The sequence below is a fragment of the Zingiber officinale genome, chromosome 2B (assembly GCF_018446385.1).
Source record: "Zingiber officinale cultivar Zhangliang chromosome 2B, Zo_v1.1, whole genome shotgun sequence".
NCBI lineage: Eukaryota > Viridiplantae > Streptophyta > Magnoliopsida > Zingiberales > Zingiberaceae > Zingiber > Zingiber officinale.
The window spans coordinates 15,416,872-15,435,656 of NC_055989.1; the positions used below are offsets into that span (position 1 = coordinate 15,416,872).

The 18,785-nt window shown below is 35.8% G+C and overlaps 1 protein-coding gene across 1 annotated transcript; it reads right to left on the reverse strand.

The window, feature by feature from the left end:
• Positions 1–961: 961 nt before the first annotated feature.
• Positions 962–6,687, reverse strand: LOC122045385 (UDP-glucuronic acid decarboxylase 1-like). Its single transcript, XM_042605589.1, has 7 exons — positions 5,928–6,687; positions 5,452–5,599; positions 5,228–5,307; positions 3,604–3,687; positions 3,352–3,426; positions 1,656–1,748; positions 962–1,571 (listed from the first exon to the last, which is right to left on the reverse strand). Exons 1-7 carry the CDS (start codon positions 6,558–6,560, stop codon positions 1,377–1,379), a joined length of 1,308 nt encoding a protein of 435 aa, XP_042461523.1. The 5' UTR covers positions 6,561–6,687; the 3' UTR covers positions 962–1,376.
• Positions 6,688–18,785: the final 12,098 nt, after the last annotated feature.

Below are 18,785 nucleotides of genomic sequence, written 5' to 3' on the forward strand. Positions count from 1 at the left end.
GAAGATCACCTACTATTAAGACTAGTCGGGCCGTAAAGTATGAATAGCTAGATTATAACAAATTATCATAATTAATTAATAAATAAAAATTAGTAAAACCCACGTAGTCTAGTTGGAAGATTATGTCTTAAAAGATTCAATTAGGAACGTTTTCAAATATATCTCCAAAATATGTCATAATTGTGTCTTATATTATCACCTCTCTTTGCGATTATTCCATTATTTGAGCTTGCACTAGGCCAACTAATGTACAATTAGGAGAGTTTTTAGTTCATCAGTTTCTATTATCTTCTCTCGTGATAATAGAAACTGATGAACTAAAAGCTCTCCTTGTGGCAAGGAAAGCTTTTAGTTCATCAGTTTCTATTAGGAGAGCTTTTAATTCATCAATTTCTATTATCACGAGAGAAGATAATGGAATAAGTGCTTCTTATGACATTAACCAAAAAAAAATGAAGAAAAAAATATTTAAATTTTAAATGACTGAATTGAAGCTGTTTTGCCAAACATTATTTGAGACCTAAACAACTCTAAGTTATTGACTTGTCGATATATATCAATAAAGCCTGTATCTTGCAATGAATGTCTAATCAAACTTTATGAAAGAAAACAAGAAACATTTAAGTCAGCGTTTAAGACTTGATTAATTACTAATCATCATGAAAACCACTCATCAGCCACCAATTTAGAAGTTCTGATACCACTTGTATGCATTTCACAGGTCAATTAATGTGATAACACCCTATATCTTAATCATCGCACCATCTCAAAAAGGCATTTCACATGTCAATTAACGAAGCATATACAAAAGGAAAAGATAATTTTACGATGAACAAAATGTCAAGTAGTCTTCCCATTTGCATAGTGGAAGAGATTCGAAATAAGAAAAATAGAAAAAATCGACAAAAAAAAAAAAGCATTCGCCTAATGCTGTTATACACCATGCCTAGTACAAAAAATATGATGGCCAGGATAAACCCTGGGAAGAATTTTCATTACAATATCCATTGCCAACAAAAGGGAAGTATTATATGAGCCGAAAACATTCATTGTTCTGGTACAATCACAAGTTTCAGGTCACTAGTTGCATGACTACATTGGCTTCTCATTCATATTCTTATGACATTCCCAATTGTGTAAACTTACCAGCTTCTATTTTCCAGTTCAATAATATTGTGAGAGGAGGCACCAAACCATTCGACATGCCTGCGATTGTCTCCAAACCATATCTCACATGGCATAAACAGTGACTAACTTAGAATCTATTAGTAGGGTAACTGGCTACTTCAAGAATTTTAGAAGCTACAGTGATCATATATCAGTTAACAAAAGAATAGCATGGAATAGGATGTAGACATCATTTTCTTAATCATGGATTAATTCTCAGGGCTCAGAATCCGCTTTTGGAAGTCGGTCACCATTAGGGGCAGTCCTTGTCGTAAGGTAATCTTGGGCTCCCAGTTCAGCAGCTCTTTTGCTTTTGATATGTCAGGTTTTCTCATATGTGGATCGTCAGCAGTATTAGGCCGGAATTCTATGGCTGCCGAAGAATCAACAACCTCTTTTACAACCTGCATGAGTGTTAGATCTCCATTTAATAAAAACACGATTAGAGTTGAATAGATATCTTAGGTATTCGTCAACTGATCATATACCTCAGCTAGCTCGAGCATGGTGAACTCCCCAGGATTACCCAAGTTGAAAGGTCCAATGTGCTCACCTTCCATTAACACTACTAATCCATCAACCTAGCAAAGTTGGGCATACAGATCATTAACCATACAAGTCGGATTATCCTGCTAGAGTGCTAGCAAAACATGACAATATCTAGAAAAACGTTATTCTTAGATTTTGACAGAAGTATAGGGGCTTGGAGCAATGCAGACGTGAGCTGGAAAAGGTTTTACTTACGGTGCTTGGTTCATGGAAATACTTCTCTCTATGAATTCCAACGGAATAACTATTCCTAAGTGAAAGAGGTCTTCTGGATGGACTGAAGGCATTTAGGACTATAGTTCATTTCAATCCTCAAATCAATGTCCTTTGTTTTTCCTAGGTTAAAGAGGTCTTCTGGGTGGACTGAAATCATTCGGGACTACAGTTATAACCACTGAACACAAGTCTGTTGTGCCTACTGGTATCTTGCACGAGACATATGTGTGGAAGGAAATTATGCAAAAACAGCTCGTGAACAATATAATCCATCAAAGTTCTTATGTTACACATGTCTCAAAATTTCCACTATACCTAAGGATCTAGTAATAACCACAATGGTTAGTGAAATTTTTGCACATCCTCATAAAATGACATGAGAAGGTTAGGAACACTTTGCTGGTGGAGAATGTTGAGCCGCATCTAATTTATCAAACATATGTGGAAGGAAATTATGCAAAAAACAGCTTCAAATTACATAAGACAAGAGAATTCCAAAAATCCGACCAAAATTTCACTTGATAACAGAATAGACAAAGTAAATTGATGGAGAAAATTCAAATGGAGCAGAGTTATGATGATATAAAGGGATCATTGAAATATCACTTATTGGATATAGTATATGTATTTTTTTGATCATAGCTTATGCTAATACACCATGCTAGGAAGGACCGTATTTATTGGACAGAAGACACACTCAATCACCCAATGGGTAGGTAATCCAACAATCTGCCAACTAATAACATGCACTGTGTAAGCAATATCAAAGGCTAAAAAAAAGGCTATTTACCTAACACACAAAGGGAACTTTGGTGTTGGACTTATTTGACAAAAATTAACATTCTGATTCACCCAACTATCAATGTGTTTACATGTAGAAAAATATAATTTTAGATGAAGAGGGTGAAAAATGTATGAAGCAGAACTCACATTGATGCATCTTATGTTATGCTGCCTACGAAAGGATGCATCCAATAGCAAGTTCCAGGAAATGAGACAAGAAAACTATTTTCAAGGCAAAGAAGCTATCAAGAGAAATACATCACAAGTGAGTTAAGAAACTCAATGAGATGAACAACAATTAAATATTTTAAAAATCAACCTGGTATACATGCAAAAAAACACAGGACGAACAAACATGCTCTGGTTCATTAATGAAAATCCCATCTGAAGACATTATGTGTCATCCTAGATTTTTGAGACAGTGTTAACTGTGGTTTCCAGAAACAGAATTTGTGAATGAAAACAAAAAATGAAGCACATTACTAGAGAAAACTATTTGTTTGATGAACGAAAGGTTTAGGCTCACAGAAAATAAATCATGAAAAATGAAGTAGATAACTTAGGCAATTGTCCATTAAATATGAATGAATTAATTGAAGTCCATGTCAGATATAAAGGCAGAACATAGTACAATACCAAATCTGAAACAAATTGGAAACTCCGAGTTTGCTTTCCATCACCATAGACAGTCATAGGTTCCTTTCGAAGAGCCTGTAAAATATAAATATTGAATTCACTACACCATGATAATAATTTTGTCCTCAAAACAACTCATTTTGTCTACTTAACACAACTAAAACAAAGAAAGATATATTATATTAAGGTAATTGTGTGTGCATTTTGTTCTCTAAAAGAGACGGAATATAATTGCAGGCAAAGATTAGATACCTGAGCAACAAAGTTGCTGACCACCCTGCCATCATCAAGGCACATCCGAGGCCCATACGTATTGAATATACGTGCAATACGAACCTGTACATGCACAATCAGGATTGATTTATTTCAAATTCCCCAGTTTAAGAAACGGTATAACCATTCTGCTGAAATAAGTGCTAAAAATAATGCAACTGCGAGGCTTGTTTACAAAGGCAAAAATAACTTTTTAGGTCACTATTCCATGTATTTTATCGTAAATATAATTATTATATGAATGCCAGGATGATAGATCAAACAGAAAGTACAATATTCTTAAGTCATAATTATGAGCCCTCATAATAGAAAGTTAAAAGAACAGAATAGATGAATATACATGTTTGAGAAGGTTAAGACATTGTCGTATCTCAAAGGGGCAACATAAAATAACCAAATTTTAGTGAAGTTCACTGCATGGGGTCAATAACTAAGAGTCTAATATATCTGTTGGCTAGAAATTGTCCTGATATGCTAGAAACAATGTATAAAGACATGAACATATTCATTAAAAAAAAAAGTTAAAGCAAAAATGATGCCAGAAAAGAAAATTTTCAGTTGGATTAACTGCATTAAAAAAATGTAAAAAATAAGAGAGACCAACCGTTGGAATAAGCAAACCTAAGATTAAATATTTATGATAAAGAAAACATCCAGAATAGTCTATTACCAAGCATTCCAAGTTCAGCTCATTAACCGAAATAGCTAAAGGGGTAATAAGAAATTTATCCTCCATCAGATAGATTGGCATAAGAAACCAAACAATTCAACAGTCAAATTAATTCCATAGAAAGCACAGTGCTTGGGATATGTTTCAGAGATAAGTGGGCCAGAGGAGAAAAAAACACATATGTTGATGAGAGATTGAGAATTTCCAATACTATAAGCATAGTAAGAAGTTTGTCTGTATTGGTATATTCAGTGAGAAACATATTAAGATCTTTGCAAAAATTGGATATATTCTCGAATAGTATAATGTGTAGTTAGATAAAGATGAGATGAATTCCTCTTTCAAAGTTATAGATCTAGAAAGAAATGTTTTTGAGGAAATACCTGTATCAATAGGAAATTTAAATCAATGTAATTGCTATGACCATTAAAGATTCAAAATGATTACAACCATTTGGATATCAAAGTCTTCAACAAAGACAACATTAATGGCTGATGCAATATTGTTATGTAAAAAGTGAAAACATGACAATTGAAATTGTACCACTATTGGATATTAATAGTAGTTGTTAAAAGGGCAACCCGGTGTACGAAGCTATCACAATGCAGGTCCCGGAGAAGAATTGGACCACATTGGGTCTATCATACACAACCTTTCCCTGCATTGCAAAAGATTGTTTCTGTGACTCAAACCCGTGATCACAAGATCGACAACAACTTTATCATTACGTCAAAGGTCCCCTTCAAATTTATGTAGTAATAGTAATATAGCCTTAGATAGGCTTAAATGTTGCATCAAATTTGTATAGCCTGCAACCGATCTAAATAGACGGGACTCATGGTTTACTTGTTTTTAGTTGTAGTGCATGTTTTGCAGCTGACATCAAGAATTGAAAAAAGCGGGAGGGTTTCAATTTTAATTGTGTATAGTCACCTCAAGTCCAGCACCACGATGGTAATCCATGGTCAAAGTTTCTGCCGTCCTCTTTCCTTCATCATAGCAACTCCTAACACCTAAGGAGCAGCAAAAGTTTATGTTAAATCACTAATGCCAAATACGCATGGAAAAAAAAAATGTCATCCATAACAACTCAGAATGTGTGATAACAAGATATGCAAAAATATAACATATATGACCTTGAGTAGAAGTTACCCTACCTATGGGATTGACATGGCCCCAGTATGTCTCTTTTTGTGGGTGCTCAAGTGGGTCGCCATATACCTCACTAGTACTTGTCAGCAAAAAACGAGCTCCAATTCTCTTTGCTAAACCCAACATGTTTAATGTCCCCATCACATTTGTCTTGTACTCTACACCGTTAGGGGATTACAACAGTTTTATCTAAACAAATCATCTTTGCTACTACCATAAAGCATAGGAAATTCTCAATTTCTTTGGAGTGAGGAAGAACTATAATTTGAAACCAACATTGTATGTAAGCAACTAATTACCATAATCAATTGTAATAGATCGACAAGACTTATTTCATCAAAATTTAACCTAAATCAATTTGAGGAGTGAAGTTTTACCCAGATCATCAGAGTTCATGCGGATCAATCACCTGGGGGATAAACTTTATGGAATTTGAACAGATCTTAAAAAATGAAATAACCACAAGTAATCAAGAGGATATGATGGTCTTGATAGGGTTATATTTGTAGTGCACAGGCGACGCCGGGCAAGCGAGATGGTAGATCTCGTCGACCTCCAGCAAGATCGGCTCGACGACGTCATGGCGGATCAGCTCAAACCTCGGGTTCCCGAAGTGATGCGCCACGTTTTCTTTCCTCCCGGTGAAGAAATTATCGATCACGATGACGCTATCCCCCCTCGCCAGAATCTTGTCCACCAGATGGCTTCCGACGAATCCGGCACCTCCGGTGACTACGATCCGCTTCGACGGCTTCTTCAACCCCACCGGCACTCTCCTCCCACCGCTACTGACGGCAACGGCGCCGCTGCGGCCACTGTCGTAGGAGGAGGTGTGCTGGAAATTATCAAGGATGCGTTGGTTGAGGTGATCGTCGGGGTGGGAGTGGGAGAGAGAGGAGTTGTAATAGGGGTGGAGAAGGAAAAAGGTGGAGGCAATGATAGCGCCGGCGAGGACGAAGAGAAGGCGCTGCTCGCGGAGGAGGTAACCGAAGGCAGCCCGGAGGAAGGAAGGCGAGGAAGCGGCGGAGCGTGCCGGCGGCTTGCCGGGCTTGACGGCGTAGGTCGGGATCTGGGCATTCTGGTTGAGGCTGGGTTGTTTATGAAGCTGCTTCATTGTAGGATCTGAACGCCGGAGACGCACTCCGGGAGCGATTCAACGGCGGAGAATATACCTGCCACGGCGAGGGAAGAGATCCCACGGAACTATGGAAGCCAAGCCGAGTGATGGCTGGCAGTCAAATAGAAAAGGGCAGGTACCGAACAACAGCTGCTCCTCACGTGAGCATCACCGTTTTAAAACAAAACAAATACAAAAAGTTGTCCAATTATCGATTTTAACTACTTTGTAAATATCTCTACACTTTTATGGTAATTATTTTACCTATATTTTGGATAAAAATTAAAAGGAAACCCACCTTAACATAATTCTCATCTTAAAATATTGTTTTTCAGAGTAAATCACGTATTAAAATAAATCAATTTAATTTGATAAAAATATTATTAATTAGATTATTTTATATTATTTTTTTTATCAATTTGTTCCAATTATGTAAATTTAATTGGAATCATTTAAATATAACTAATCATTTTAAATTTATATTAATTAATAAATTATAGTATAATATTAAAATCATTTAATAGTTACTATAATATTAGTACCATTTAGGCTATATTTAATAAAGGGTAATCAATCTTATAATATAATCTTGATTATATCAAGATTATATTACCAGATTGATTACTTTATTTGTTTGATATAATTTTAAAATTGTAATATAATTTAATCTAAATTATAAATAGGTAATAAAGTCTTGTAATCTAAATTATAAGACTAATAATATGTAATCCAATTACATTTCAAATTTAATTATATATATATATAGTTTAGGGATGCTATGATGTATTAAAATATTTTTTTGGTTTAATTTAGTTATACATATATATGGGGATCCCTAAACTATTCTAATAATTAGGGTTGTTTATTAAATTTTTATCTTTATATATAATATGGTCTATATATAATATTTTTAACTAAATTAAACCAAAAAAGATATTTTAATACATCATAGCATCCCTAAACCATTCTAATAATTAGGGATGTTTATAAAATTTTTAGCTTTTTATAAATACTGATATGCCTTTATAATTTATTATTCTAATTTTACCCATTTAATTTCATTTTTCATATGTTTTCTCTTGTTGTTAACAAAAATGCTGACAAAGATAGCTAGGGGCATTCTCTCCTCTTACCCTGCGGAAGGGCATGCAGGCCTTACCCATAAAGGTGGTGGGTTAGGGAGAAAACTTCTAAGGAGGTCCAGCTAGTCCCTTTCATGTGTGGCCAATACCATTCGTTTAGGGTGCTTTTGGAAGGATTAGAGATATATGTCATGATACAAGGGCAAGTCTACATGCATGTGATGATTTTGATATCGTGAGTAAAAGACAAGCGTCTACATGTTGATGATAAAAACTTCAACAACTGGAGTGATATGGGTGACAAAGGATACCACATGGAAGGATTCCTACAGAAACGTACGGTTGGATAGGAGGCACCTTACTATACTTTTGCAGAGGTGGATCATGATATGGGTGATGAGGTATACCTCTTCTTCAAATACATCCAGACACTTCAGATACGTGGAGATCATTGCAGAGATAATGGAGATGGACTAGAGTGGGCATACAGATAGACATCTGGAGTGGAAAACTATCTTGGATGGAACATGCTTTGGGGAGCATCTTGTCAAGCTTGGATGGAGAGTTATTAGCTATCTATTCCGTGAGAGTATGTAGTGTGAGTGGTAAGGTGTGAGGTCACATGAGAGGAAGTGCATTATGTTGAGTTTGAGCTATGTATGAGCTAGTTTTGATGATGAGGATATATAAGTGGATAGATTCATCTTATAATGATCTATTTAATCTGTAACAAATGACTTATAATAAAAATGTTCCAAATTCGTTTATGACGGGGTTTTACCAAAAGCCTATGAGGATGAATAGATCCACCAGAAAAGTCTATTTAGTCTATAATAAACGGTTCATGGTAAAGACACATTAAATCGATTGATAGTTAATCACTTTTTAAAAGTGATTAGGGGATGGTGGGGCGGTGTAGTTAGAGATATCATATGTTAGAAGAGGCTGAGGATTTTGGACCAGGGCACGAGCATGTCCTTACTTGTCTTCATCTTTTCAGAGGATACCATAAGACTCAAACGACCCCTAGAGGATGGAGTACATACATTGATGATGCTTGTTTACACGAGGCGTACATTGAGGATGCTTGGTTACATGAGGGATTGTGGCATCTTCAGGAGATATCTATTTTGACATGTTTTGACATTGACAATAAAGGTTAGTCGATACTTAATCCACCGTGGTTATACAGAGGATGAGTAATCGACTGAAGTACTTATGATACAGGTTACATAGAGAGTGAGAGTGATAGTACACATGTGAGAACATGTACGTTATATCTCATATACCTTCTCAAATTTGACACTTCATTATATATTTACCCTTTCATAAAAATTTTAAAAAAAACAATGACATGTAAGAGACATTCTCCTCTTTTTCATTTAGTTCTCTCTACTAAGAACATAGTTAAGGGTGAAGTGTCTCCCATGGGTTGGCACAGTTGGTATATGAATGAGTAATTACTAGAATAGATATTGAGATCAGTTTCTAACGGGTGCAAAATACTTCACTGGGTGTCTGACCTGTTGGTTGTTACTCGGAACATCGTTCTATTTTTCCTGTACAAAAATTTATACAAGCACAGAACTTTACCTAGCTACCTATATGCTTTACTAAAGTTAAACTTAGATTACAAACGATGTTTAACATTATTAATCCAAGTTGCTCTTCAGAAGTTAAACTTAGATTGGAAACGATACTTAACATTTTTACTCCAAGTTTACCCAATGTGATCTTACTAATCTAAACCATATTACAGAAGTTGATTAAATATTTATTTCAAAGATTGGCTTCCAGGTTAAACATGGCGAGGCACTAGGCCTTCTTGGTTATGGGATCATCCACCACTTCTTGGACAAAGTCTTTCAAAGAAATTGAATATTTAACTTCTTATAGTAACCCTAGGTTTAACTACAGAGACCACAATAGAAACACAAGATCGAAACGCAAAATCGAAATACAAAATTGATAGCACGAAACCGAAACATAAAATCGCTAGCCTCTTGTGTTGGTGTTTCATAATTCATGCAAAGAAAACTAACTAATTAATTCGAAGCAGAAACCATTAATTAGTTATACCTTTCTTTGTAGCTAATGACCTCTTGATCTTCTGTTGTATTGCTATCCTCCTCTTGGACGTCGTGTGGGCAACGATCTACCAAGATAACTCCACCCAAACCACTTCTTTGCCTCCAAGGGATGCTAAAATAGGAAATTTCCTTCTCTTATTCTTCCCCTCCAAACAACCGGCCACCAAGGAGATAGAGCTTGATGTGCTGCCGGCCTTAAGGGAAGAAAGCAAAAGAGAAGAGAAAGGAAGAGAGCTGGCCACCAAGGATTAAAGGAGATGTGATCCACCGGCCCTTAGAGAAGAAACAAGGGTGTCTGCCACAATGAAGAGAAGAGGGCAAGGCTTAGGTTGTGTACTCATGAGGCACCCTCTCCCTCTGTTTTATAATCCTTGGTTATGGCAAAAAAGGAAAGTTTTAAATATAATTAAAACTTCCTTATTTGTGGCCTCCCCTTAAAAAAGAAAATTTTAACAATAATTAAAATATCTCTTTTCTAAATTTCCTATTGTACATGGCAACAAAAAGAAAGTTTTAAAATTAATTTCTCTTTTAAAACATATAGACAACTATACAAAAGGAAAGATTAATTAAAACTTCTCTTTTTAAATCATGGTCACAAAAAATGAAAGTTTTATCAAAATTAAAATATCTCTTTTAGACATTATAGATAACTACAAATAAAGAAAGATTTTAACAAAATTAAAATATCTCTTTGATCTTTTGTAGATAGCTATAAAAGGAAAGACTTTGAAATTTAAAACTCTCTTTTTAAAACCATGAGGATGGCTATAAAAGGAAAGTTTTTAACACAAAATTAAAAATTCCCTTTTATTCTTATGTGGTCGGCCCCTAGCTTAGACACCAAGCTTGGCCGGCCACTACTTGGCTCCAAATTAATGCTTGGTCGGCCCCTCTTGCTCCTAGCAAGGATGTGTCCGGCCCATTATTTGGATAAGAAGTGGACTTTGTGGATACAAGGCTTTACAGAGGCTACAACAGGGACCAAGAGGAGAAATTGGTTTTAGTCTCCCGATGAGCTTGAGCTTCCTGTGTTCGCCCCAAACACCCAACTCAAGTTCATCAATAATAACTCATACCACTAAAGAATTATTATTGAACTACCGCACTAATCCCAAATTACATTATGAGCTCATTCTTATCATGAGTGCATTAATCTCCCTGTGTTTAAGATATCGAATGTCCATTAATTAGATGAGTTACTGACAACTCACTTAATTAATATCTAGCTCCAAGAGTAGTACCACTCAACTTCTTTGTCATGCCAGACTAAGTCCACCTGCAGGGTTTATATGACAATCCTTATGAGCTCCTCAAGGGGACATCATCAACCTAAATTTATTAGGACATACTTTCCTTTTATAATCAACAACACACCATATAAATAATATTATTTTCCAACTTATCGGGCCTATTGATTTAACGAACTAAATCTCACTCATTGATAAATTAAAGAAATACATACTAAGTATATGTGTTTGTTATTATATCAGGATTAAGAGTACGCACATCCATAATAACAGAGGTTTTGTTTTTTTATGTAGTCAGTATAAAAAGAAACTACCTCAAATGGTCCTGCTCAATACACACATAGTGTACTAGTGTAATTTTATAGTCAAGATAAACAAATATCAAATTACACTACAACTACTCCAATGGTTTGTCCCATTCCATCTTGGTTGTGAGCTACTATTTATAATTTATAAGGAACTGATAACATGATCTTCTGTGTGGTACCACACACCATGTTATCTACAATATACATTAAATGGACAACTGCATTTAACATAAATGCAGATATTTGATCAATGTGATTCTTATGTTCATACAAAAAGCTAGGATTTTAGTATACATCCCAACATGACCTCCCCCATGCAAAGGGTAGATGCTTTAGGGAAAATGTCTCCTATGATTTACCCCCTTTCAGAGAGTGTGTGGCCACCTTGGAGGGGCCGCTAAAGTGACTGCTTCACCTATGTTCCAATAGTTAAGGGTGAAGTCACTACAAGAATAATACTTTTTAAGGGCACATATACACACCCTTATAGTATACTTTTAGTGACATTAAAATTATGAAGGTGTTGTTGGTGTAATTGACCTCTAGGATTTTGATGTTTAACAATATACTCAAGTATGATCAGGTTGACTAAGGGTTAATCCAAATATAACTTGATATTTAGAAGAGAGAAGTCTAGCCAAGGCTAGATGACTAGAAAGAGTAAGTTCTAAGCGAAGGTTAGGTAAGTGAGAAGTTAACTAAGTGACTAGTCCTAACTGGAGGTTAGAAAAGGGAAAGTCCTTATTGAGTGAAGTCAGATCCTAATGAGTGCAACTAGGTGGTTGAAGTCCTGGTGAGTGAAGACAGGTCCTAGTAAGTGAAGCTAGGTGATGATTGTCCTGATGAATAAAGTCAGACCCTAATGAGTAAAGCTAAGTAGTGAAAGTCCCAATGAGTGAAGTCAAGTAATGGAAGTCCTAGTAAGTGAAGCTAGAACCTAGTGAGTGAAATTAGGTAGTGGAAGTTTTAGTAAGTGAAGCTAGGCAACCCTAGGGGGAGGTAACCCTAGGTAATGAAAAGTCTTGGAGGAGTAAACTTCAAGCATGTGTGACCAACTGGTTTCAAATTGATCGCGTGCGATCGATCAAACCAACGAATTCTTAATACTACTAATATTGTTTTACCTTACTGTTTTATGTTGGGGTTGCAAGGTTACAAATATAGTTCCACATTAAAAATATATGGGAAAGATCATAGGTTTGTAAGAAAAAGATATCTCCATTAGTATGAGGTCATTTGGGTAGAGTCCAAGAGCAAAACTATGAGGGCTTAAACCTAAAGTGGACAATATCATGTCATTGTGGAGATATCTAAATTCTTTTCGATCCTTCAATTGATATCAGAGCGAGGTCACTCTTCACCGAACTAACCGCCAGAAGAAGCACGAGGCAGAGTCATAATCCAAGATTGAACCATGTGGGTGAAATCTTGAACAAAGTAGGGGAAACCCTGAGCAGGTAAAAAGTGACCCAATACTTGAGAGGAGACCCTGAATAGGTCAAGAGTGACCCGATTCTCGAGAAGAGGCCCTAAGTAGGTCAAAAATGACTCGATGCTTGAGGGTGTTGGTGCGGGAAGCATCCGACGATCGTACCTATGTTTTGATTATGTCAAAGGATTCAAAGTTAAAGTTGTCTTGTTATCTAATGTGTTTGAATGAGATTGCAGGAAAGTCCTAAGTGTACTTAAGTAAAAGTCCTAGCTGTGGTTAGGCAAAGGGAAAACCCTAGGGGGCGGTAACCCTAGGTCCTAGGGTTGGTAACCTTAGGCGGAAAGTCTTGGTAGGTTGAGAGCTTCAGACAAAATTCTAGGGGGTGGTAACCCTAAGTTGAAATCCTAGTATCGCAAACCAGGTGGAAGTCTGGACGAGTCATGGAGCGGACGTCTAGCATGAAGATCGGAAGACTCGAGTGGCAAGCAAAAGTTTAGTTGGTCTGGAGAATCAACTAGCAACAGGTATACTCTCCTAAGTGAAGTAGGTGAGGACGCGTTCCTAGTGAGGGAACATTAAGCGTCGGTTCGACCTAAAGTTTCTATGAAACTCAAAGTCAGAACTAAACAGTCAGAGGCTGTTGCATTTCTTATATTATATATTGTTTTATACTTGGACTAACTTTATTTTGCAGAAAATAAAGATGATGGAGAAAGCAGGTCCGGGCGCCCCCAGCTGGTCCGAGCGCCTGGAACCCAAAAGCTATCGGGAAGCTGACGTGGCGTGCGCGGAGTGGCCGAGCCACGTGGTTTAGGCGCCCGGAACAGCCTATATAAGGAGCCTCGACTAGAAGCCTCAGAACAACTCAACAAACAACTTCCGCTTCTTCGAGTTGCTCAGAAAATGCCTCCACGACACCCGAAAACTCCAACGATAATCCTTCTAGAAGAATTTCTCACAAGAGTTGTCAGTATTCTGTTTATTTCATAAGCTATTGTACTACAATTGTAATTCTTTGTATTATTCTGAATTGATTAGTAATTACCCATCGAAAGCACTCTTATGTGCAAGCCTTGGAGTAGGAGTCGGCCCAAGTTCCGAATCGAGTAAAAAATCCTTAGTGTTAGCCATTGCTTTTTGGTTCTTACTTTATTTCCGCTGCGTATTGACTTTGTGTTTTCCGAAACGAAAGTGAAAGTCATGAGCGCTATTCATCCTCCCCCCCTCTAGCGCTTTCGATCCAACAATTGGTATTAGAGTGGGGTCGCTTCGAATTGGTGCAACCACCATTCAAACATTATTTTCGTGGTAGTTTTTAACTTTTCGGAGTCAATCGGAGTCGGTATAATTGCCACCTTCCGATCTAATTTTTTTTCATAATAGATTTTTTTCCTCAAAGTTGATGCAACACCACTCGAGTTCGCGTATTTATTTTTCTTTATCCTGCACTGCTAATTCAAGACCAAGTTTTGGAACAAGTTTTTATTTTTCCTTGTGTGCGAGATTTTCTTTGCTATAATGGCCTATCAAGAAGGCTATAGCACAACCCGCCCTCCGCACTTCTCCACCGAAGACTTCGGGAACTGGAAAGGTGGAATGGAGTCCTACCTTCAGACTCAGTTCAAGATGTGGATGATCATCAAGACTGGGATCATACTTCCACTCAACGGCTCGGGAAAACCGGTACCATGCGAGAACTGGAACGCAAGCATAATCAAGAAGGTCGAGGCCAATGCCAAAGCAACCTGCACCCTTCAATGTAGCCTTACCAAAGAAGAGCTTAACTAAGTCGGGTCATTCTCAAGTGCAAAAGAGCTATGGGAAAAACTGATCGAGCTGCATGAGGGTACTTCCGACACGAAGGTAAGTAAGCGTGATTTATTGTTTAATAAATTGTATAACATAAGAATGCAAGAAGGAGAGACGGCTAGCCAATTTCATGCGCGCATCCAAGACCTCCTCAACGCTTTTCCAAGGAATACATTGTGGGCATCAATATAATGGTATATGCCTACAAAGTTCCTAAGCATTTGTCTTTAATTAAACTAGACGAGTTATTTTCTAAATTCGAATTGCATGAACAGACTAATGCACGTCCAGCCGAGAAAGGTATTGCATTGGTTGCAGGTACAAGCAAGGGAAAGGAGGCAACAAAGAAGCATCATATTAAACTCAAGTCCAAAGACGAATCAGACTCAGAAGACGACGATGAGATTACTGCCGAACTAGTAAAACTCGTACGAAAAATGTGCAAAAAGAAGAAGGCGACTCGATCAAATTCGAAGGTCAAGATTGGAGTTACCTACTACGGCTGTAACCAAAAGGGGCACTACAAGCCGGATTGTCCAAACCATAAGCAACGAAGAAAGAAGGTGTTGAAGGCAACATGGTCCGAGTCATCAAACGAATCTGAATTCGACGAAGAAGAACAAGCAAGCTTCCTCGCTCTACCAGTACAAGCACATGTTGCTGAAACCAAGTCTGATTCAGAAACCGAGAGCAAATTAGAAACTGAGTACGACTGAAGCCACGAATCCATATCCATTTCCGAAGAGCCTAACCCCACTGTAAGCTCTCTAATTTCTGGCACTAATGTAGATAATTTAGAAAATTTAGTTTCTTACTTATTAAAGAAATTGGCTAAATCTAACGTCCGGGTCAACTCACTCCAAAAAGAGGTAACAACCCTTAAGGAAGTGACTAACTCGAGTCCTTTGACTGAGCCAGTTTAAATTAGAAGTTCAACTCAAGTCCAACAACTTGAGGTAGAAAATTCCAATATGAAAACTCAAGTTAAAGAACTTAAGGACACGTTGGAATGGTTCACATTGGGCTCCAAGAATCTTAATCTGATTTTTGGAAAATAAAGAGCCGTTTACAATAGATCCGGACTTGGATTTAAGCGTAAACATAAATGCAAATCGTATTTGTCAATTATAAATAGATCAAATAGAAACATAGTCCAAGCATGGGTTCCCAAGTCAAACTTGGTTAATCAAGTTGGACTTGGACTATATTGGGTCTCCAAGAATCAAATCCACTAACTTGATAGACCTTATCGAGGCTCTGATCTAGAGGGAGCCAATAAAAAGACCATTTTTATCATAAAATAGAATTGTCTGATGCTTGCTTTACTGTTTTTAATATGCATGCTTAGATTAGGCTAGATAAAGACCTAGACATGATTTACACTTGACTAGTTAGATCTAGGAGTACTGTAAGGAAATTAAATATCCAATTTCTCTAAAAGGCTTTGTCTAGAAGTGGTGGATGATCCCATAACCAAGAAGGCTTAGTGCCTCGCTACAGCCTAGAAGTCAATCATTGAAATAGATATTTAATTGACTAACTGTAAAACATGAGTCTAACTCAAATGGAAATCAATCCTTAGATGATAATATAAATTGAAGATTAACCATCTCATAAAACTACTAAGGTTCCCTAATTGAAAATCTAGAAAAGAGTGAGATGGACCTAAGTTTCAAGTAGTTCCAAATTAATTCAATTAACTTACTTAATTTCAAAATATTTAAATGACAATTAATTTCAAAAGGATAATTAATTTCAATCAAAGTAAATTATAATTATTTTTTTACTAATTTCGAAATTCAAAATCATTATTTACAAAATTATAATTTTCAAATCATAATTAAATTTCAAATTATTAATTATTAAATTTTCAAAATCTTAATCTTAGTTAATTTTCAAATCATATGATAATTAATTTTCAAATCATATTTAATTCAAAATCATATGATAATTATTTTCAAATCAAATTTAACTTAAAATCTTAATGATAATTAATTTTCAAATCATATTTAATTTTCAAAATCCTAATTAATTTTCAAATCATATTTTTAAGTTATAATTTCAAACCTAATTAATTTTTAATATATTTTCAAAATCTTCAAAATTTTAAATGTTTACTCATTTATAGTTCAATATTTTTTTTAAATATTAATAAAATGAGTTAACTCCATCTCACACGCACTCATAAGCTGAACATGCTTGATAACCTAAAATGTGTGAGATGAAAAATCAGGAAAATAATAACCTTTATTTTTGTTATTTAGTTATATGTTTGGACTCTAGGATCCTCAAAATTCTAAAGGCATTAATCAAGGGGGAGTGAAAGGAGTCAAGTTAAGTTTTTTTAAGGGTCAAAGTTTTTTCTAAAACTATTTTTGAAAAATAAATTACTTTTGAAACTAGGTATTTGATAAAGTATTTTAAGTTTTTTACTTAGCTAAGTATTTTTACAAGAAAGTATTTTTAAAAGCTAAGTTTTTTTTAACAAAATATTCTTCAAGCTAGGTACTTAATAATTATTTTCAAAATTTAGCTAAATCTTTGTTGAGAAAACTAAGTATTTTTCAAAGCTTAAATTTAGACTTTAATTAAATTAAAAAAAGGAGTTAAGTACTTAACTTAGTTTTTATCATTTTTTTACTAAGCTTTAATCAAATTTTTTTTAAGCTGAGTATTTTTAACTAAGCCTTTTTCAAAACTTTCATAAAATTAAGTATCAAAACTAAGCTTTTATCAACATAATTGTTTATCAAAATCCTTTCAAAGCTAAGTTTTTGTTGAATTTCTAATTTAGTTAAATATTTTTCAAAGAAATTATTCTCAAAGCTAAGTCCTGCCCTTCAAGGGAGCTTAAATATGTTTTTAACAACCTTCTCTCTACTAAGTATTAATTTTTGAGTTATGTCAAAGGAGGAGAGAAAAGTCAAAGTTAAGTTTAAAAGGAGAGCATAAGGAATTTTTTTTACAAATTATTGTATGCTCATGCTTAAAATTGCTTAAATTCCTTTATTATTTTGTTATATTTTACTTAACTTTGTACTGTGTTGCCATAATTAAAAAGGGGAAGATTATTGGTGCGGGAAGCATCCGACAATCGTACCTATGTTTTGATTATGTCAAAGGATTCAAAGTTAAGTTATCTTGTTATCTAATGTGTTTGAATGAGATTGCAGGAAAGTCCAAAGTGTACTTAGGCAAAAGTCCTAGCTGCGGTTAGGCAAAGGGAAAACACTAGGGGGCGGTAACCTTAGGTCCTAAGGGGTGGTAACCCTAAGCGAAAAGTCTTGACAAGTCGAGAGCTTCAAGCAAAATCCTAGGGGGTGGTAACCCTAGGTTGAAATCCTGGTGTCCCGAATCAGGTGGAAGTCTGGACGGGTCATGGAGCGGGCGTCCAGCATGAAGACCGGAAGACTCGAGTGGCGAGCAAAATTCCAGTTGGTCTGGAAGATCAACTGGCAACAGGTATACTCTCCTGAGTGGAGTAGGTGAGGACGTGTTTCCCGGTGAGGGAACATTAAATGTCGGTTCGACCTAGAGTTTCTACGAAACTCAAAGTCAGAATTCGACAGTCGTAGGCTGTCGCATTTCTTATATTATATATTGTTTTATGTCTGGACTAATTTTATTTTGCAGAAAATAAAGATGCTGGAGAAAGCAGGTCCGGGCGCCCGGAAGGGATCCTAGTGTCAACCATTCTACATGTCACGTTATGCATCAAATTAATTGAAATTGAAATGTTTCAAAACTAAAGGTAAGAGATGTAGGATGGGGTCTCAAGTCATATTTTTCCAAGGGTAACTAACAAGTGTGTGCTTTAATTAGATTAAAAATTATTTTTGGGTTTTCTAATTGCCAACAGAAGGTAAACTTTTAAACTGAAACTTAAATGACAAAACTTGCACTAATGCATTATTATATCTACTCGAAAATTCTGGTTTGCTCCTAACCAATCAAATTGCTACATGGAATAAAACCAATTCAAGACATGAAATTCTAAGATGAACTAACTGAATGAAGCTATTAGAAAACTAAAACAACTAAAATGAAATTAACCAATATCGCTAAAATCTAAACTGCATGTGGACAATAGCAATCTAAGTTCAATTTAACAACCAATCAAAAGTGCTAGCAGACAGGAAAATGCTAAACTTCTAATAATCAGATCTATGACAGAAAATTAAACATGTATCAATTTCAGCTTCATACAATAACATAACGAAAACAGAGTTCACAAAAACTTCTCATCTACAC

Excerpts from the sequence above, each read along its gene's own strand:
- LOC122045385 (XM_042605589.1), bottom strand. The coding sequence starts at position 6,560 with ATGAAGCAGCTTCATAAACAACCCAGCCTCAACCAGAATGCCCAGATC. Across the intron at positions 5,308-5,451 it reads GGGCCATGTCAATCCCATAG|GTGTTAGGAGTTGCTATGAT; the intron begins GTAGGGTAACTT and ends GCTGCTCCTTAG. Across the intron at positions 3,427-3,603 it reads TCAGCAACTTTGTTGCTCAG|GCTCTTCGAAAGGAACCTAT; the intron begins GTATCTAATCTT and ends TATATTTTACAG.